The sequence below is a fragment of the Brassica rapa genome, chromosome A04, assembly GCF_000309985.2.
Source record: "Brassica rapa cultivar Chiifu-401-42 chromosome A04, CAAS_Brap_v3.01, whole genome shotgun sequence".
Taxonomy (NCBI): domain Eukaryota; kingdom Viridiplantae; phylum Streptophyta; class Magnoliopsida; order Brassicales; family Brassicaceae; genus Brassica; species Brassica rapa.
In genome coordinates, this window is record NC_024798.2 from 15,342,541 (window position 1) to 15,362,025 (window position 19,485).

Sequence of the window (19,485 nt, forward strand, 5' to 3'; positions counted from 1 at the left end):
AGCCTATACATATTACAACTCTTTTTCTTTCTTCGGACAGATTTTCTAAGAGAATATGATTTTCTCTTTTTCTTTCTTCGGACAGATTTTCGTTTCAGATTTAACCGCTAGTTTTTCCATGTTACCAAACTGGCAAACTCCATACCATCTTTCCATCTACGGGGATATATATCCATGAGTCCAGGATGTTCCTGCGAAATCTGAGCTCAATCCGAGCTCATTTTCCAATCAAACAAGATTACAAGACAATTCATCAAACATATCACTTTAGAAAGACATGAATAACTACTAATCCGACCGTCCGCTTCACAATCTCACCGACGGTGAGTCACCGTTGATTATGAAGTCTAATATTTCATGATTATCTCTACCAAATATCAACTCGATGAAGATTCATTTACCTTGTCAAACGGACTCTTAACAATGCTACAATAGAAAAGTTTCTGCAGATCTAAATGACTTTGGGCCAACTTTGAAAGTGATTTACTAATAGATCATATCTCTGATGCGTACTCCAGTTGATTCTATGAACTCTCTGCAAGGATATCTTTCCATATATTACTTGTTCGTGATTCACTTCTTTTTATTCTGACCGTAATCCTCTCCTAAAGTAGCTTACCAGTACACTATTTCATGGGTTCAAGTTGCAGGTTTTTGACAGATTTAACAGAATCCTATTGAACAAGCAAAAGACACATCAACTGATTATTACCTCTTCTCGTGGTACTTTTAGTCCGAACAGTTTCTCGAACACGTACTCTGTCGGAAACCACCTCCTTCCTAATCTTCTTTTCTAAAATCAGACCAGAATAACACGTACAAAACCCCAACTCAAAACTAAGAAGAAAAAAAACAGATGAAAACACTTAAAATTATTCTGGTATTAGAACAATAAGAAACTTGCAACCTATGTTGCAAATACAAACAGTAAAAAAAAATGTTCGATACAAGGTAAACCAAAAAAAAACGAAACAAAATCACAAACATTTATCTTCTGTCAGCAAATAACAAGCATTCGCTAACAATACTCAGTAATCATATATGAGTACATAAAGAGAAAAACCACACATTAAAAAAAAGAAGAAAGAAAAACCACACATTGTGAAAACGATGTTTTAGATGCCTCAAAGTAAGCTTTTAAGTAGGTTTCAAAGTTTGTACAAGAAAACCATAAACACTTCAACGTCTGGCTGTTCTTCTGGTTTTAAAAAACCGCTCTCTCATTGAGATTAACTCCTTTCTAGCTTCACTCACTGTCAATCTGTTCGTAGGAGATTCTTCAGAACACCGAAGTCCCACGTCCAGAACAAGCGTCAAACACTCAGCAATAGGGAAGCCAACTCGGAGACCATTATGAAGAATGGATTCGTCTGTAATATCCAATACTCCTTCTGGCAACGCAGATTTGATGTAGCTGTGTAAGCTAAAGTTTCCCTCCAAAAAATCACTGGTTGGTCTTTTCCTGGTGATCAATTCCAAAAGCAGAATCCCAAAGCTATATACATCACCATGTATTGATGGCTGTCCTCCCACTCCATACTCTGCACCATAATTCACGTAAGCAAAAGTCTAACAAACACTCCATCTATTTTAGTTTAATTGTAGTTTTAGATTTACACACAACAAATTAAAAAAAAAATAATTCGATATATTTTCTAAATAAAAATTATTACCTATACATTTAACCATATATATATATAAAGTTAATAAATTTTCATTGACATTTTAACACACTTATTTTACTCTATAACCACAATTAAAATGAAACGGAGATTAATTTTCTTAATAAAACATAAGAGATGTGTGATAGTTTCACCTGGTGCGGCATAGCCGATTGTTCCTCTAACCCCAGCGGAACTTAGTTGGTTGAAGAATGACTCCTGATCAAAGTTGAGAAGACGAGCCAGACCGAAGTCGCTAACATGCGCAGTCATATCATCGTCTAGGAGGACGTTGCTTGGCTTAATATCGCAATGAGCGATAGCTTCAAAACAATGAACATGAAGATACTCCAAAACAGAAGCCACATCTATGGCAATGTTGAGCCTCTCAAGAAGTGTCAAGGCTCTTGAGGGCCTATGAGTCTCTTCCACTTCCTCTGGGTGCAGCCACATATCAAGGCTTCCATTAGGCATGAACTCGTAGATGAGTGCTTTGAATTCGTTTCCTTGAAAATCAATACTCGAACAAGCCGTCAGTAGTTTCACAAGGTTACGATGCCTTATGCCTTTGAGGGATTCACATTCTGCAATAAAGCTCCTCATTGCTCCACGTCTCTGCATGTTTACAACTTTCACAGCAACAACCTTGTTCTCTGCAGGGAAGGAGGCTTTAAACACGGTACCAAAACTTCCTGACCCAATCATATTGCCTGAAGAGAAGCCATCAGTCGCATTTCGGATCTCTCCATAACTCATCCTCTCATGGAAGACCTCCAACGTGGAAGTAGCTGGGTTATTGGTCTGCTGGTTCTTCTTTCTTTTTCTGAACAAACATTGATAAACCGAAGCTACGAACAACAGCAGCAAGAGAAACGATATGCCAATGCTTACTCCAATCTTTACATGTTTTGAACGAGAGGAATGCTTTGATCCCCTTGAGCATGGCTTGAGTTTCAACTCCTTGATGCCTCCACAGAGATTTTTGTTTCCAAAGATAGAAACTATAGAAGCATTCTGAAATTTTCCTTCCGTTGGAACGCTCCCCTCGAAATTGTTAAAAGATAGATTGAGATATTCCAAAGCAGAAAAGTTTGCAAGATATGCAGGTATACTTCCAAAGAGACTATTATTGGAGAAATCAATTATTTTAAGACCCTTTAACCTTTGAATATCCGGAAAGGCTCCATCAAAATGATTTCCTTCCAGCAAAAGGGTTTCCAAGGAGAGACAGTTTCCCAAAGTGTGTGGAAGTTGTCCGGATAATTTATTATGTGCAGCTGATAGATCAACAAGATTTTCAAGTTGTCCAAGATCTTCTGGTAGAGAGCCGGTCAAAGAATTACCTGACACATCTAGTTTAACGAGGGACTGAATTTGCATAATATCCTGAGGTATAGTCCCAGACAACTTATTAGACCCAATCAATAAGTGTAGTAGTGAAGTACAGTTACTGAGACTTGGAGTAATGGTTCCTTCAAATCTATTGTTGGCCAAATATAGTCTCTCTAATCGAGTGAGGTTTCCTATAGAAGATGGTATCTCTCCAGATATACTATTTGAACTGAGATTCAATACCTGTAATCGCAAGAGTTTACCAATAGAGGCCGTGAGTAAACCTGTTAACAGATTTCCTCCTAACGTGATCTCTTGTAGGCTTACGAGATTCCCAATTTGGTGAGGAATGCTTCCAGAGATGAGATTGTTTGCAAGGTCTAAAAACCGGAGGTTTGTGGAGAGATTTGCAAGGGAGCTGGGCAACTGACCGCCAAGCCTACTTCCACTAGCCGATAAAGCTACTAGTTGGGTGCAGTTAGTTAAAGCATCAAGAAACTGAAGATCTCCAACCCAAAAATTATTAGAAAGAAACACATATTGCAAGTGCCGTAATTTTCCAATGCTGGAACGAATACTTCCTGTCATGCTGTTGTCATTGATTAAAAAATGTTGAAGAGTCGACATATTGGCAAGTGTTGCTGGAATGTCTCCTTTGAAATAATTATATCCCATATTGAACTCCACTAGGTTTGGTAGCAGTTTACCAAAATCAGTTCTCAAGGAACCCGAGAAATGATTATTTTGTATGAAAAAATACTTCAGTGATGAGAAATTGTATATTCCGTGAGGAAAACCACCAGAGAACTTGTTCTTTTCTAAACTAAGAACAACCATTTGATTCAACCTAGCTATATCACCCGGAATTTCTCCTTCCATACTGTTTTGACTAAACCTAACTCTTTTGAGTGATGTCAAGTTTCCAAGAGATTCAGGGAGCTTTCCTTTCAAGTTGTTTACACCAAGATTCAAGCTGACAAGCTTCTTCAATGACCCTAGCTCTGAAAGAACACCTCCTCGAAGATGATTTGAATTTAAATAAAGTCCCAACAATCTAGAGCAGTTAAATATGCTGATTGGAATCATTCCTCCCAGATCATTAAAGCTCATAACCAAGAGATGAAGTCTAAACAAATTTCCCACCTCGTGAGGGATGGTTCCACCAAAAGAGTTATTAGAGAGATCGAGTATTATGAGAAACGAAAGATTACCAATAGATGGCGATATCACCCCGCCCAATTGCAACCCTGGGAGGTCCAAACGAGTAACCCTCTTGTGTTTAAGGCCGCATGTAACTCCTTTCCAGTTGCAGAGAGGGAATGACTTATTCCATGAGGACAAGACAACTTGTGTGTCTTCTGAAACTTGAGATTTGAAGTCCAGCAACGCTTTCCTATCAGTTTCATCACTAAAACCATATGCTTCAAGTAACATGAAAGCACTCAAAGAATATAAAAGAAACGATCTCATGTTTTCTTTTTGCAGATAAGTGAGAAGAAGCAAGTGCAAAATCTCTTTTGTCTTTTTTTTCTTCTTGTGGAGAATGGTGAGCCAAATTGGGATCTACGACACTGGTTCACAACTACATATACCAAAGTATAAGACACCTCCAGAATCCCGACTACTTTGTAGTCAACTTCCAGGTCGTCTGAGTCAACTGTTCCACTAGTCTCGTTCTTATTAGAAAGTATTACATGGTGGGACAGTTGTTGAATTGTTAATAATACTTTCGGGCACTTTATGCTCCAAAACCACTTTGTTGGCTCCTTACATACAAACTAGTATTATTACTCCTTGCTAAGCACGGCTGGTTGCTTTCAAATCATTTAAAATAAAAAATTTCCACTAGTCTTGTTCTTGTTACTGTAAGAAAACCGACTTGAAATAAACAATGAAATATAAAATGATAATAAATAAATGAGAAAACTGCTATTAAAACACTAAACTTTCAAACTAAAACAAAAAGAAAACCTCAACTCATGTTTTAAAAGTTCTTCAATTTTAAATTTTATTTTTTTTTGCTAACCGAGTATCCTGACCCCAATAAGGTGGTCCAGACGAGAGACCGAAGTGAGCATGGACGCTGTCATGACCAATTTTAAAATTTTTGATTGTTTTAAATTTTAACTCACATATTTTATTGATTCGGTTACTAAAAACTTAAATAATCAACTGTTAGACTCGATTAAAAAAACTAAACATACGTTAACTCTCTAACGACATCGTATAGCTAAGTTTTTAATCAGTTCTGAAAATGGCACTGTTAGAGAATTAATAACAAGCATTTAGTTTTTTAATCGATTTTAATAGTTGACTATTTAAATTTTTAAAATGGCAGAATTAATAAAATATAAGAGTCAAAACGATCAATATTTAAAATTTGAAGATTTTTTTGATTCAAACATGAGTTGAGATTTTCTTTTGCTTTAATTTAAAAGTTTAGGGTTTTAAATTTTTAATGGCTATCTTCTCATAAATAAATAGATGAAATTGAAAATGTTTTCGTAAGCAATTTATTTATGTTTCTGATTATTTAATTGTTTTCAACCAATAAAGAAAATTATTTTCCACCAAACTTTTTTTTTCTTGGTTTAATTGGGAGATGACAAATCCTCGTATTATTCTCATGGCAGTTGCCGACGGGAACAAAAACTGAACTCCGCTCCCAAAAGATCTTCTACGGAAACAAAATCTCAGATCTGATCGGAGAAGAAGAGATGGACGATTTCTTAGACAAGTTGCCGGAGATGGATCTGATGCGCTCAGAGAAGATGACGCTCGTCCAGCTTATCATCCCCGTCGAGTCCGCTCACCGTTGCGTCACTTATCTCGGCGAACTCGGCCTCTTACAGTTCCGCGACGTGAGTGTGTTCAGATCCGCCTTCTTCTTCTCTCTACAAATCGATCGGAATCCGTTGCTTTTCGTCTGTTTAGATTATTTAGAAATCAGTGGAAACATCGAGAGATGCACAATGTAGGGGAGTGATCTTTGCAAAATTTGTTCATGTTCTGTTGAACTGGATTGATAATTAGATTTAGCATTAGCATATCTCCGTTAGTGTTAAGAGTGAGATGTGGTGAATTCGAAGAAGCTGATACTTTCTCTTGTCTTCGTTTCATTAACAGCTAAATGCCGATAAAAGTCCATTTCAGCGCACATTTGCTACTCAGGTATCAACTCAACCTTCTCTGTTGTTCTGCTACATTCTATTCGATCTCCGTTGTGTGTGATTCAACTCAATATAGATTATCTACTATATTGATTTGGTGTGAAAATTTGGCTTCACATAGATGTACATTATTAGGCTTGGTAGAAACTTCGTCGAAATATGATGATTCTTGTTTGAGGAATTTCTTGTAAAGAGTGTCATCATTGACATACATAATGGTGGTTATTTAACTTTGTTTTTAAAATCTAGAAAAGATTTCTTCTTAAGAGTTCATTTATTTATGAAGTATAATCGTAGATTCATCTTGTCTTTTGTATTACATTAACTCTCTCACGCAGGTAGATATTGTTTACCAAGCCACCCATGATTATCCGCAGTGAGAAGCTGAACATATTGTTCAGCCTTGAAAATATTGGTTCCTTCTTCATATGTTTTATCTGCCATATAGTCATTACTGTTACAGTTTAGTTTATATGTTTTCTTTTTGTATTCGCTCTACTTGATTGTTGCGCTGAAATATGTTTTATGTAATACAACTTTGAGATGAAGATGCTAAATGTATTAATCACTTTGGTTTTCGATATCAAGTGGGATGTTGTAAAAATTCCTTAGGCACCGAGCTTCTCTGCTTACGCAAATTCTTTTGGGTTTTTAACAGGTAAAGCGATGTGGTGAGATGTCAAGGAAACTGCGGTTTTTCAAAGATCAAATTGATAAAGCTGGTCTAAGATGTTTACCACGCCATGAAATAGAACCGGACATTGAGCTTGGAGATTTAGAGGTAAGAGATGAATTTTCTAGTGCTCTTTCTGCTGAGAACTATTTGGTATCTATCGCAATGCCTCTTTTATTGGGCTATGAGGACGGTATTTTCTTTTTGATACTTCATAGTTTTCTTTGTATCTTTAATTGCTTTCTTCGGCAGAGACAACTTGCTGATCACGAGCATGAGGTACTGGAAATGAACTCAAACAGTGAAAAGCTTCGGCTGACATATAACGAACTTCTTGAATTCAAGATAGTTCTTCAAAAGGTTGGTGTATTCGCCTTTATATCTAGTAATTGAAAACTTTTCGTTATTCTGGTTTTCTCCCTCTTAACTACTTGAGAATTTCTTTATCAGTTGACAAGGTTATATTGTGCAGTAGTGGTTGCTCAGTTTTAAAAAATTTGTTTTGTAAGATGTGCGCTCATCTTCCTCTGTTTATGCTTTTACTTTCTCATGTATTGCTACTTTACTTCTTTTTAGGCAAGTGGTTTCCTTGTCTCAAGTAATGCTCATGCAATTGGAGATGAAACAGAACTGCATGAAAGCACCTACTCAAATAACGGTTTTATTGAGAGTTCCTCTTTACTAGAGCAGGTGATTGCATGCCAAAGTTTCCATTTAACTGCTGTTATCCGGAAACTAAGTTATCTTTTCTAAAATTTCAGTTATTTTTCTTCTCAGGAAATGAGGCATGAACCCTTGAATCAATCAGGACTGAGATTTATTAGTGGAATCATTAACAAAGACAAACTTCTTAAGTTTGAAAGAATGTTGTTTCGTGCAACAAGAGGCAATATGCTTTTCAACCAAACACCCTCTGATGAGGAGATCATGGATCCTTCAACATCAGAAATGGTGATACTGATCTCTTATTTTTTCACACAGCATATTGTCTTTTATTTCAATTAATCACTGAGATGCTTATAACTAACTGTTTTGCGCTCATAGGTGGAGAAAATTGTATTTGTGGTTTTCTTTTCTGGGGAGCAAGCAAGGACAAAAATATTGAAAATATGTGAAGCATTTGGTGCAAACTGCTATCCTGTCCCCGAGGATACAACAAAGCAGAGGCAGCTTACGAGAGAAGTGAGTTGGATATTCCAAAACTTGTTCTTTTATGTGTATTCAGGGAGAGCTATTTCAAGATATTTGTATGTGATCAGTAGCGCTAGTGACTGTTAGTTACTGCATCACACTATAATTTCGATATTTATGGTGTATAGGTTTTATCCCGACTCTCTGATCTGGAGGCCACGCTAGATGCTGGAACTCGCCATCGGAATAATGCTCTTAATGCTGTTGGTTACAGCTTGACAAAATGGATGACCACGGTAAAAAAACATCTTCAGTTAGTTTTTTTTTTTACAATTATTTTTTAGTTAAGAGTATGGGAGATCGTATGATAGAGTATGGAACAGTCATGATTTTAGCGTCCCTTTTGGTCCTAGGTTCGGAGAGAAAAAGCGGTTTATGATACTCTGAACATGCTAAATTTTGATGTAACCAAAAAATGCCTTGTTGGCGAAGGTTGGTGCCCCACATTTGCGAAGACCCAGGTATGCTACAATGTTTTGTTCCCTTTTACAACATAAACCAATATTATATACTTGCAAGTTTTCAATTTATTATCAATAACGTGTGTGCAGATTCATGAGGTCCTTCAGCGAGCCACTTTTGACAGCAATTCACAAGTGGGCGTTATATTTCATGTAATGCAAGCGGTAGAATCACCTCCCACCTATTTCAGAACGAACAAACTTACTAATGCGTTCCAGGAGATTATTGATGCTTACGGGTTAGTTCCACTATTGAGCATTACCGCTTTCTAACAATAGCTGAACTTGGTTTGTTCTGTATCTACTATCTAATGAAGATTGAACCTTTGACTTCATGCTTACTTTTCAGTGTTGCAAGATATCAAGAGGCAAACCCGGCAGTTTATTCAGTTGTCACATATCCCTTTTTGTTCGCTGTTATGTTTGGTGATTGGGGTCATGGTCTATGCTTGCTGCTAGGAGCGTTGTATCTTCTTGCTCGTGAAAGGAAGCTGAGTACGCAGGTCTGGTTGTCACCTAAGATACTGGCTTCGAGCATGAGATGATTACTTATCAAAAACAATATAACATACATAACACACAGTTTTGTTTGTTTTGGTTAGTGGCTGATAGAGATAGGTTACCTCTGTTTTGATGAACTGCAGTAATAGTTATGTTACGTTTTCCTGCTCTCAAATTCTGATACAATTTTATATGCTCTGATAGGCTTTTTGTTTTACACATGAGAAATGGTGATTTTCATTTATTTAGAACTGGTATAGAAGCTCTGGATAATTAGACTTAGTTTACTCTACGATTATTGGCCTTCTGTGAAATTTCTACCTTGTGGTTTGATTTTTCTTCGTTCATATTTACAGAAACTCGGAAGCTTTATGGAGATGCTCTTTGGAGGCCGCTATGTAATCTTACTAATGGCACTTTTCTCAATATATTGTGGGCTTATCTACAATGAGTTTTTCTCTGTTCCTTTCCACATATTTGGTGGTTCAGCTTACAAATGCAGAGATGCTACTTGTAGGTATGTCTTATGTTTAAATCTTGTTCTCTTTAGTGAGGAGCCATGTCTTTTATTATTATTCTGCTTGTAGCTGATAAGGATATTATTTTTGTCTAGTGATGCTTACACAGTTGGTTTAGTCAAGTACCGTGATCCATACCCTTTTGGCGTAGATCCTAGTTGGCGTGGAAGCCGTACAGAACTGCCTTACCTGAACTCGCTTAAGATGAAGATGTCTATTCTGCTGGGAATTGCTCAGATGAATCTGGGACTAATATTAAGTTTCTTCAATGCTCGCTTCTTCGGCTCATCGTTGGACATAAGGTTTGCTCCTCTCTTTATTTTTACTTTCCCAAGCTTCCTGATTCCTTGGGTGACTTATGTCTTTTGTGATGTGTCATCAGGTATCAGTTTATCCCTCAGATGATATTTCTGAACAGCCTATTCGGTTACCTTTCACTACTCATCATTATCAAGTGGTGCACTGGATCTCAAGCGGACTTGTATCATGTCATGATATACATGTTTTTAAGTCCAACTGAAGAACTTGGTGAGAACGAGTTGTTCTGGGGCCAGCGTCCACTTCAGGCACGGTTTCCTCTTTTTTTATAAATCCAAAAGCCACATAAGTTTTTGCACCATCCTTACTCATCTTGATTGGAACTATTCTGCAGATTCTGTTATTGCTTATGGCTTTCATTGCCGTTCCATGGATGCTTTTTCCAAAACCTTTTGCACTCAGAAAAATTCACATGGAGGTATATCACTGCATCTGTTTGATTTTCTTTTTGTGGTGTCTGGCTTATCAAAGGATGGTTTTGTTTTCTATAGAGGTTTCAAGGTCGCACGTACGGCGTTCTTGGTACATCGGAGGTGGATCTGGATGTAGAACCAGACTCAGCTAGAGGACATCAGGAAGAAGAGTTTAACTTCAGCGAGATATTTGTTCATCAGTTGATTCACTCCATAGAGTTTGTTCTAGGTTCAGTATCTAACACAGCATCTTATCTTCGTCTCTGGGCTCTGAGGTAAATCTTAGTGAACGTTTCTGCGTTTTACATATAACCAATTTCGTTTCTAATATAGTATATGATGACTCATTACAGTTTGGCTCATTCGGAATTGTCGACGGTTTTCTATGAGAAAGTTCTTCTTCTTGCCTGGGGGTGAGTAGTATAGGCTTAGTTACATGTTTTTAATTTTCTCACCTTTTATATCTCTTGACATTCGTTTACGTTATGGATTAACAGGTATGAGAACATTTTGATCCGGTTAATCGGAGTAGTGGTGTTTGCGTTTGCAACAGCTTTTATACTTCTGATGATGGAAACACTAAGTGCGTTTCTTCATGCGCTGCGTCTTCACTGGGTTGAATTCATGGGGAAGTTCTTTCATGGAGATGGTTACAAGTTCAAGCCTTTCTCTTTTGCTTTGATCTCAGATGACGATGAATAAATTCAACCTTAAACTCTTCAGCCAGCCATTTGCACATCCCACTTTCCCCTCACCCAAAAAAAAAGATTATACGGTAACCATCCAGTTGCTTCGTCTTTTACATAAGAAACGATATATATACAGTTAACAGAATCTTTGGAAATTGGTATTTGTAGTTAATGTCAAAAGTGGAGAATGTCTTTTTTCCCCTAAAAACAGAGAGCGAATTAGAGCACTTTTGAGTTTTTTTTTTAATATATATACATATCCCTGTAATGGATTTTTGGAGGCGAGAGATAAATGAGAAGTTTATGTTTGGTAAATGAAAAACATGCAAGAACTTTTATCATACGTAATGGTAATGCTAATGGTAATGGTAATGGTACTGGCAATGACAGAGTAGTATGTATTTCTCTCAGCTAACGTAATAGTGTTTTGGTACGTACGCTTGAATATGGGATTCAGATGATAACGGACGAGTTTATGTAAGAATGTTGGGACATCAAAATCATGGTAGTAAATTATGGTTTTGCTGAATATTAGCTTGTGAAGTAATTAATCGCCAAGCATTATAAAAGTGATATATTTTTCAGAAATAATTTGGACCGAACAACAACACTTGGACTTTTGGAGTTTTAACCGCAAATGGTGTCGAACCAAAAGGAAGAATTCTAACCGAACTACAACAGATCGGTAAGATGGAGGTGAATATTAAAAAGAAAGTAAATTTAATCTCTACATGTCATTCTATAATTGCTTTTAAATTTTTCAAATAAATTAAAACTGAATTACATAACAAATTGTTATTAAGATATTAATTTTTAAAAAATCTCAGAAACCGTAGAGAGTATCTCAACTAGGGCTGGGCACGAATACTCGTTACTTGCCTTATACCCGCTATTTGATCCATACTCGTTTCGTTTTTTCAAGTACTCGTCGTTGTCAAGTCAAGTATCAAGTCGTTGAGTTTTGCTACTTGCAAAAACAAGGCAAGTAACAAGTATCACAAAAAAAGTTATGACTCGCCTTAATATTATTCGTTACTTATTTTACGACAAAAAAATGATAACTAAACCATAAAAACCAAAGCCCTAAACAAATATTTCTTTGTTATAAGAAGTAAACAATATTTTTTTATCGAACTCAATCCTTTTTTATATCAGGTGCAAATATTTTATTTAAAATAACTCTCGTATTTTTACTAAGTCGAGTAAATACAACGAATTTTCATAACTTTCTCTCGTAAAATATTATCTATCAAGTAATTTTTAGAAACTTGGAAATATATCAAAATAATTAATAAATACTTATAAGTAGTAAGTAATCGAATAAAGCAAGTAATTTGTAAGTAACATATGTTTAGATAAGTACTCGAAATAACAAATACTCGTTTCCGGCAAGTCAAATACAAGTCGAAAAATTCATTACTCGTTCAAAACAAGCCAAGTATCAAGTATACGTAAAAAAACAAGTACCCACATTGCGCCCACCCCTAATCTCAACTGATGGAATTGCTTTTAACTTATGAATTTTGGAGTGTTTTATTTTCTTACATTTACAAATGTCGGTGTAACATTTCTCTAAACATAAGATAGAAAATTCAATAGGATTAGTACAATAGTTGATGTGAAACAAAATAATGTTTAATATACACAAGTAATTAGTTACTTTAAAACTCAATTCTTTTTAAGACATTATTAGTAAACCTCTTCATTTTATGTATCCATTACTGTGAAAAAAATTCAGAACTTGTTCCCATCAAATCCACACTCTCGATATTCAATCAAAATTGATTATGTATTTTATTTTTGAAAATTTAGTTTTGTTGTTTTGATCAATTTCTAGTTCCAGTTTATCGATTAAGTAGGAATTCAAAAGAAGGTGAAATGCCTAATTGAATGGTACTGAATTACAGTGTCAATATTAAAAGACTTAATTTGTTCGATAAATTTCCAATGTGTTGAATTGGGAGAAAAAATAAGTGAGTAAAGAGATTAATCTGAACAATTATAGAAAATGAACAGTTGAGAATGACAAGTAATTTATCATATGCTATTTTACTGTATTGTTTTAAGGTTTTATAAATTGAATAGAAATCAAACTTGCATTGGTGAAAAGATTCCAATCCACAATATATGGTACAATATTAGGCATTGGTAGATATACCAATAAGATATTTGTGAAGAAGAGATTAATGTGAAAAATTATGGAAAATCAACAAATGAGGATGGCATGTAACTTTACATCATATGTTATTTTATTTTATTGTTGTTAAGGTTTGATAAATATTATAGAAATCAAATTTGCAATTGGTGAATAAATATGGTCATCTATGGATACACTATTTGGTAGTGGTAGAAAGAACAAAAACATGTAAAAAATATTCAATGCGAACAATGGTGAAATATGAAAATTTTGGCGATGACACGTAATTTGACATTTTATACTATATTTTGTCAAAATCGAAGCTTGTAAAAAGAATAGAAACATAAATTGTAATTAGTAAATGAATGTTTGACATTGAATACAATACATTGTTTGATAGTTTTTGTTATAACAATACATCTCCAATGAAAAAAATGATTATTTTTTTTTTGTAACAATTCTTGTACCTATATTATGATATTTCATTTAATCCTCATAGTCGTATATGTTACAATATTCTTTCATTCTTAACTCTACTCCGCTCCCAATAGCAATACAACTTTTTTCTCAGTAGTGTAAATATATTTTTCTTTTAATGACCACTCAAAGCACCCTTTCAATTTCTTCCAATGTATAAAAGTTCTTAATACAAAATTGTCGTTGCATCTTGTCGAAACACATCACAAGGTGGATCTTGACTCGCTCCTAAGATGACATTAAATGATCTTTTCATCATCAATTTGTGAAGAAGGTTGAAGTGGCTAATATCCATGTTACGCGATATGAGACAAAAATAAACATAGATTTCATGTGTCTGGACTAAGACAAACACAAGAATTTTGTTAATTTTCGTGTACTGATTTATTGCGGAGAAGTGAATTATTGTAAATTGAAATGAATAATTCACAAATATATGAATTCAAAAATATAGTTTATTTAAAAATAATTATAAGAAAATATTTTAAGCATAAAATTTAAATTTATAATATTAAAACTTAGATGAGTATAACTTTATTCAAGAAAATCAAATATCAAAATAACTAATAGTTATATTATGTAATTATATGGTGAATCGAGTAACATTTAATATTCTTACTATTATATATTTTTACGTTTTTAATAATAAACATGAGTTTCTATACAAAAGTATTTAAATAAATTTAAAAATAATTATATAAAAATTAAAATTAATAAATTATATAAAAATTTAAATTACTAAATGATATACAAAAATTATAACTATTTATCAAATATTTTGTAAACCAAAAATAAATTTTACTTTTAAAGTGCATATGAGAATCTAATTAAAAATTAACTTTCAATACATTAATTTTACGTATTTTATCCTTCTTTGTACCACAAATGAATTTTGAACTTCTAGTACTGATATGTTTCTGAAATATTTAATATTTGTTTTACTGAAAAGAATTACCAAACAAAATAAATAGTTATTATTGCAAATGCTTATACTGGTTTAACTAAATTTAAGTCAAACTGAAATAACCAACCTAAAAATTGAACTAGTTCCAGCCAAACCAATTAACTTCAACTTTTTCTTTTAATATATATATCCAAACAAACCAAAGTAAACCAAAAACATAATTATATGTATATGTAATTAAAAATATCATATACCCAAAAATGAGAAGAAAAAAACACTTAACCGGACTGAGATATGTTTTATAATTCAGATTAAAATTTAATAAACCAACTACTAAATCGGATTGGAAAAAAAAAACCTAGAAAAAAACTACTTTTAACATGAAAAAAAAATTTAAATAGCCGTCAAAATAAATAAAAAAAAACATGAAAATGATAAATAAGGTAGTACATCTTTATTATCTGCTTCTTCTCGCCTCGCAATTCAATATTTTTCTTTGGTACCTTTTGAAAAAAACACCAGCCATTGGCGAAAAAGGTTTTAGCCACTGAAAACCAACATTCTTCCTCCCACAAAATCTTCATTCTTCGACTCTCCGCAAATCTCTTCTCATTTCCCACCGTTACTAATCCCCTCTCCTCTCTCTTCCCTCCCTCTCTTCGTGTCTCTCAAACCCTAACGTGGCAATTAGGGTTTTGTTTCTCGATCTGTTAACCGTTTTCGCCGTAGAAACGTGGAGATTTCTACTCCTTTTGAGTGCTCGAGGTTTCGCATTGCGAAGATTATTCCAAAGTTTCTCCCTTTTTTGGATAAAATTCTCATTTAATAATTACAGTAGTTTATTGGAAGATAATGGAGTATGTTTTGATTTAGTTTTGTAATTAATGGATTTAGGTAAAAGGATGAATAATAATGACAAAGGAGAAAAGACTTGTCCTCTATGTGCTGAGGAGATGGACTTGACTGACCAGCATCTCAACCCTTGCCAATGTGGTTACCAGGTTCCATCCTACTCTTACTCTTGTTTGTCTTTTGGGTTCCTGTTACTTGTCTGAAACCAAATTTTCCAGTTTGTATGCTCTCTTTAGTGTGTAAAGTTGAGTTTTTTCTCAGCCTGTTGTTTGAAGTTTGAGGACTAAAGAGTCCTTTCTGTTAGTTCTGTATGGTATATTCATTCATACATGCATGAAGACCGTTTCTCAGAATCTAGGTTCAAGACTTGCATGACCCAGACTTGAATGTTTGATTCATTTACTGTAATTATATGTGGTTGGTGCAGATATGTGTTTGGTGTTGGCATCAGATTATAGAGATGGCTGAGAAAGATAAGACAGAGGGACGCTGTCCTGCATGTCGAACTCCGTATGATAAGGAAAAGATTGTTGGAATGACTGCTAGCTGTGAAAGGTGAAATACATTAAAAAAAAAAGAAGAAGAAGCCTTCTTGTTCCTTTTTAAACGTGTAAAGACTGATTCCTTTTTTTTTGGTTCTGATGATGATTTCACCAGTTTGGTTGCTGAACTTAACAATGACCGGAAAAAATCACACAAGGCCGCCAAGCCTAAAGCTGCTTCTGAGGGAAGGAAAGATCTAACTGGTGTGAGAGTCATTCAGAGAAACTTGGTTTACGTTATGAGCTTGCCTTTCGATCTGGCAGATGAAGATGTAACTTATCTCCTTGGCATTCTATATTTTTTTCTAGAAAGGAAATCTACCTTTTCCCTCTTATTAATCTGAGGTTTATTATATGTAAAAGCAGCGTTTTCAGAGGAGAGAGTACTTTGGTCAATATGGGAAAGTGGTGAAGGTAGCAATGTCTCGAACGCAAGCAGGGGATATCCAACTATTTCCGAACGATTCCTGCAGTGTGTATGTATCATCATCAAACTGAGTAGACATGCTTACTTCTAACAATCTTCATTGAACTAACATTTCCTTTTCTTGTGTCTCCAAAACCAGATATATTACTTACTCCAAAGAGGAGGAAGCTATTCGATGTATCCGATCAGTGCATCAGTTTGCTTTGGATGGTAGAATCCTCAAGTATGTGATGGTTCCTTTTTTTCTTTTAAAGATTACTTACGGTAGAGTTTCTAATAATTTATTGGTGTCATTAGGGCATGTTTTGGGACCATGAAGTACTGTCATGCGTGGTTAAGAAACATGGTAAGCAGATACTCTCTTGTTCTCTCTAAAAACTTGCATACAATCTTTTAAAAATGTCTTTTTGTTGTTGCAGCCTTGTAACAATGCAGAATGCCTTTACTTGCATGAGATCGGCGCCCCAGAGGATAGTTTCACAAAAGATGAAACCGTATCAGTGCACATGAAGTAAACTAACCTCAACTATCCTGAAACTGTTTTCTTGCTTTTTATTTCTTAGTGAAGTATCTTTTAATTAACCTTACTAGATTCAGATGTTAACTTGTTCACAATCTGTTTTTTTTCTCTTACCTTTCATCCTTTATCGAGGCTGACAGGGACTTGATTTTGCATCAGTATTTTGTGCTTTGATTGGTGGTTATCTGACTCTTTTTGTTATTTGAAAAGGGAAATTATTAAAGAAATTACTGGTGCGGTGGCTAATTTTCCGCGGCGTTCAGGATATATGTTACCTCCACCAGTGGATGATTTTGTTGATAGACACATTCCAAAATGTGTTCCGAATGTAAGTTGCCAGCTCTTCTTGGAGTCTCTTGATATATTTTCTTCTGCTGTCAGTGTCAGCATATACATTATGCGTTTATGTATATTATATATTCTGCTTTTTGGCATTTTTTGTTTTTTCCTTTGCAGAATCCACAGAGTGTGGCTAAAACTTCTCGCCCAAATAGTAGCAACGGCCGATCTGTTACTCTTCCTGCTGGAGCCTTATGGTACACTGAATTATTGTGTATAGATTATTTATTTATTTTGTTAATTGTGTGCCTGCTTTTTGTCTGTAACTTGTAACTGGTTTTTTTCAGGGGAATGCATGCTTCAAGCCAGTCTTCGGTACCGAACACACCATCCTCTGGGGAATCCTTAAGAGATAAAGCAGCCGCAGATGATAACAATACTCCATATGGCAATGCCTTGAAACTGCCAGAACCATTGAATAGCCAGACTGATTTTCCAGAGCTTTCTTTGGTTAATAGGCCCCAGACCAGTAATAGTAAGGCACTAGTTTCTGCAAATGTGGATAATACTATACAGAGTGTCTGCAGCGAGGCTGTGTCAGTGGATGCAGATAGTGTTGTGGATGGCTATGGGGGGCTAAGAAGGTCTGACAGTTCAGATGTTGATCAAGCTTCGTCTCATACAGAAGTGTCCCGAGACTCTCTACAGCATTTCGTCGATGAAAATAGAGAAGTGCGGCCATTAAAGAAGACTAATGAAGTGGTTGTTGTCCCCAGAGAAGAAGTTAATACATGCAGTGCTTTGAGGTCTCCATTGGTAACAGATATATCATCTTTCATTAGAGAAAGACTCAAGGATCCTGAAGTTTTTAGCTGTCAGCCCAATAAATCTGGTTTCCTACGCACTATGCAGCCTTCTTCATCCCATCATGATGAAACCAGGAGTCTGTTTGGATCCTCCTCGGCTGAAATCAGAGGAATTAATATAGTTGACTCACATGGAAACTCTAGGAGTGAAATAGATGACAGGATTGCAAATATATTGTCGTTAGATCTTGATGAATACTTGACATCAACTCACAACTTGTCGAAGCAACAACTAGGGGGAGTTGACTTAGAGGCCAGGTCTCGGAAGCTAGCAACTTCCTGCGAAGTTAAGAACAATCAATCCCGGTTTTCTTTTGCAAGGCAAGATGAATCAAAGGATCAAGCTTTTGGATCTTATAACGTCTTCAACCATGGCAGTGACTTGTACAAGACTTCTTCAGAACAACAGAGTTCTGATTTGGATATGATTGGGATGTATAATGGTATTTCATCAAGTTATCTCAAAGAAATGGATCATGTCACGCAGAACTCAGCTTTGCCCTCGTCTTATAAACCTCCTTGTGAGTGTGATTTCTCATTCTTTTACCTCAAGCTTCTAGGTGTTTTATATTATGCTTTTACTTCATGTGTATGATACATAATCTCCTTTGTTTTTCTTTGTCTTGTAGCTGTTCCAAGATGTCCGGTTACAGCGCCACCTGGATTTTCAGTTGCAAGTCGACCTCCTCCTCCTCCAGGCTTTGCGTCAAATGGGAGAGAACAACAGACATTTAATGGCTTTTCAGGTAGTTTATGTCTATATATGTTGTAGTCCACCTGTTCTGATATGTTGATCTTAGATAAGTTGAAAGTCTTGTTGTCCTTATTTGTGTAGGAAACCATCGTTATTCTGATTCACCAGTGTACATAAACTCATATCATCAGTCACCTCCAACGGAAAACAATGGTGGTGTCAGAGATGTTCAGTTTATGGATCCTGCGATTATGGCTGTTGGTCAGGGCTTTGAGAATCCAAGCCTAGATTACCGATCAAACTTTCAAGGAAACACAAACTTGTTTGCAAAGGAGGCAAAGTTTCAACAGCAACATGCAGTGCAGAGCCCTTTGTCTTCGAATCAAAACTGTAGACTCACTGACTCTTTGGGAATGGTGGCATCAAGGTTTATAGATCAATCTCAAGGGAGTAGTAGCATACTATCTAGGAACATGGGCTTGCCTAATGGCCAGTGGGATGGGTTGAGCAACGAGATCCAAAGTCTAAACAGGCTCCAGAATGAGAGATTTACTGGGTCAACAAACCGGATGATGAATGGTTACAATGGGACTTTCAGGATTTAGAACACCACATGTCAGAATCAGTCAGTGAGCCATCACTAGTCTTGTGTCTTAGCTTCTGGTTACTTAGAAACTGAGCCAAAAGAGTGGTGGTTGTAAAAAAAAGCTTTAGGAATTTTTATTGGTTTATTATGCATTTCATTATTAACATTTTCTTTGGTTTTTAAAGATGTCAAATATGATTTTCAATTAGGAGGGTACATAAGATTTTGTCTTGAGTTGAATTTTTCTTTTTAAAACTTTATTGACACCAAAATC

At 35.4% G+C, this 19,485-nt stretch overlaps 3 protein-coding genes across 9 annotated transcripts; 2 read left to right on the forward strand and 1 right to left on the reverse strand.

Annotated features, from left to right (window-relative positions):
* Nucleotides 1–964: 964 nt before the first annotated feature.
* Nucleotides 965–5,324, reverse strand: LOC103864895 (probable LRR receptor-like serine/threonine-protein kinase At3g47570). Its single transcript, XM_009142662.3, has 2 exons — nucleotides 1,817–5,324; nucleotides 965–1,541 (listed from the first exon to the last, which is right to left on the reverse strand). The coding sequence occupies exons 1-2, from the start codon at nucleotides 4,461–4,463 to the stop codon at nucleotides 1,180–1,182; spliced, it is 3,009 nt and encodes a 1,002-aa protein (XP_009140910.1). The 5' UTR covers nucleotides 4,464–5,324; the 3' UTR covers nucleotides 965–1,179.
* Nucleotides 5,325–5,567: 243 nt separating this feature from the next.
* Nucleotides 5,568–11,270, forward strand: LOC103864896 (V-type proton ATPase subunit a1). Of its 3 annotated transcripts, XR_632320.3 has the most exons (19): nucleotides 5,711–5,854; nucleotides 6,120–6,164; nucleotides 6,822–6,944; nucleotides 7,089–7,196; nucleotides 7,413–7,526; nucleotides 7,614–7,787; nucleotides 7,881–8,018; nucleotides 8,156–8,263; nucleotides 8,381–8,488; nucleotides 8,579–8,727; nucleotides 8,838–8,991; nucleotides 9,346–9,506; nucleotides 9,603–9,809; nucleotides 9,890–10,073; nucleotides 10,160–10,243; nucleotides 10,317–10,513; nucleotides 10,592–10,651; nucleotides 10,736–11,013; nucleotides 11,096–11,270. XR_632320.3 is itself a non-coding variant. In XM_009142663.3 (18 exons), exons 1-18 carry the CDS (start codon nucleotides 5,711–5,713, stop codon nucleotides 10,938–10,940), a joined length of 2,463 nt encoding a protein of 820 aa, XP_009140911.2. In that variant the 5' UTR covers nucleotides 5,568–5,710; the 3' UTR covers nucleotides 10,941–11,268. The 3 variants fall into 3 exon arrangements, 2 of the variants coding, with proteins under 2 accessions (XP_009140911.2, XP_033145141.1); XM_009142663.3 differs by having other exon boundaries at nucleotides 5,568–5,854; nucleotides 10,736–11,268; XM_033289250.1 differs by lacking the exon at nucleotides 5,711–5,854 and adding an exon at nucleotides 5,944–5,967 and having other exon boundaries at nucleotides 10,736–11,268.
* Nucleotides 11,271–14,948: 3,678 nt separating this feature from the next.
* On the forward strand, nucleotides 14,949–19,416 carry LOC103864897. Of its 5 annotated transcripts, none has more exons than XM_009142666.3 (13): nucleotides 14,949–15,210; nucleotides 15,340–15,446; nucleotides 15,725–15,852; nucleotides 15,955–16,111; nucleotides 16,203–16,315; nucleotides 16,406–16,489; nucleotides 16,564–16,612; nucleotides 16,686–16,777; nucleotides 16,997–17,114; nucleotides 17,243–17,322; nucleotides 17,413–18,452; nucleotides 18,561–18,677; nucleotides 18,767–19,416. In XM_009142666.3, exons 2-13 carry the CDS (start codon nucleotides 15,348–15,350, stop codon nucleotides 19,228–19,230), a joined length of 2,541 nt encoding a protein of 846 aa, XP_009140914.1. In that variant the 5' UTR covers nucleotides 14,949–15,210; nucleotides 15,340–15,347; the 3' UTR covers nucleotides 19,231–19,416. The 5 variants fall into 5 exon arrangements, with proteins under 5 accessions (XP_009140914.1, XP_009140915.1, XP_033145140.1 ...); XM_009142667.3 differs by having other exon boundaries at nucleotides 14,998–15,237; XM_033289249.1 differs by having other exon boundaries at nucleotides 15,100–15,446; nucleotides 17,413–18,164; nucleotides 18,198–18,452.
* Nucleotides 19,417–19,485: the final 69 nt, after the last annotated feature.

What these genes read in the sequence shown, in the direction of transcription:
- LOC103864896 (XM_009142663.3), top strand. Translation starts at nt 5,711, where the DNA reads ATGGACGATTTCTTAGACAAGTTGCCGGAGATGGATCTGATGCGCTCA. An exon ending in CCACATTTGCGAAGACCCAG is followed by an intron (nt 8,489 to 8,578) that starts GTATGCTACAAT and finishes ACGTGTGTGCAG; the next exon opens with ATTCATGAGGTCCTTCAGCG. An exon ending in CTTCGTCTCTGGGCTCTGAG is followed by an intron (nt 10,514 to 10,591) that starts GTAAATCTTAGT and finishes GACTCATTACAG; the next exon opens with TTTGGCTCATTCGGAATTGT.
- LOC103864895 (XM_009142662.3), bottom strand. Translation starts at nt 4,463, where the DNA reads ATGAGATCGTTTCTTTTATATTCTTTGAGTGCTTTCATGTTACTTGAA. An exon ending in AATCGGCTATGCCGCACCAG is followed by an intron (nt 1,542 to 1,816) that starts GTGAAACTATCA and finishes ATTATGGTGCAG; the next exon opens with AGTATGGAGTGGGAGGACAG.
- LOC103864897 (XM_009142664.3), top strand. Translation starts at nt 15,330, where the DNA reads ATGGATTTAGGTAAAAGGATGAATAATAATGACAAAGGAGAAAAGACT. An exon ending in CTTGCCAATGTGGTTACCAG is followed by an intron (nt 15,447 to 15,724) that starts GTTCCATCCTAC and finishes TGGTTGGTGCAG; the next exon opens with ATATGTGTTTGGTGTTGGCA. An exon ending in ATGACTGCTAGCTGTGAAAG is followed by an intron (nt 15,853 to 15,954) that starts GTGAAATACATT and finishes TGATTTCACCAG; the next exon opens with TTTGGTTGCTGAACTTAACA.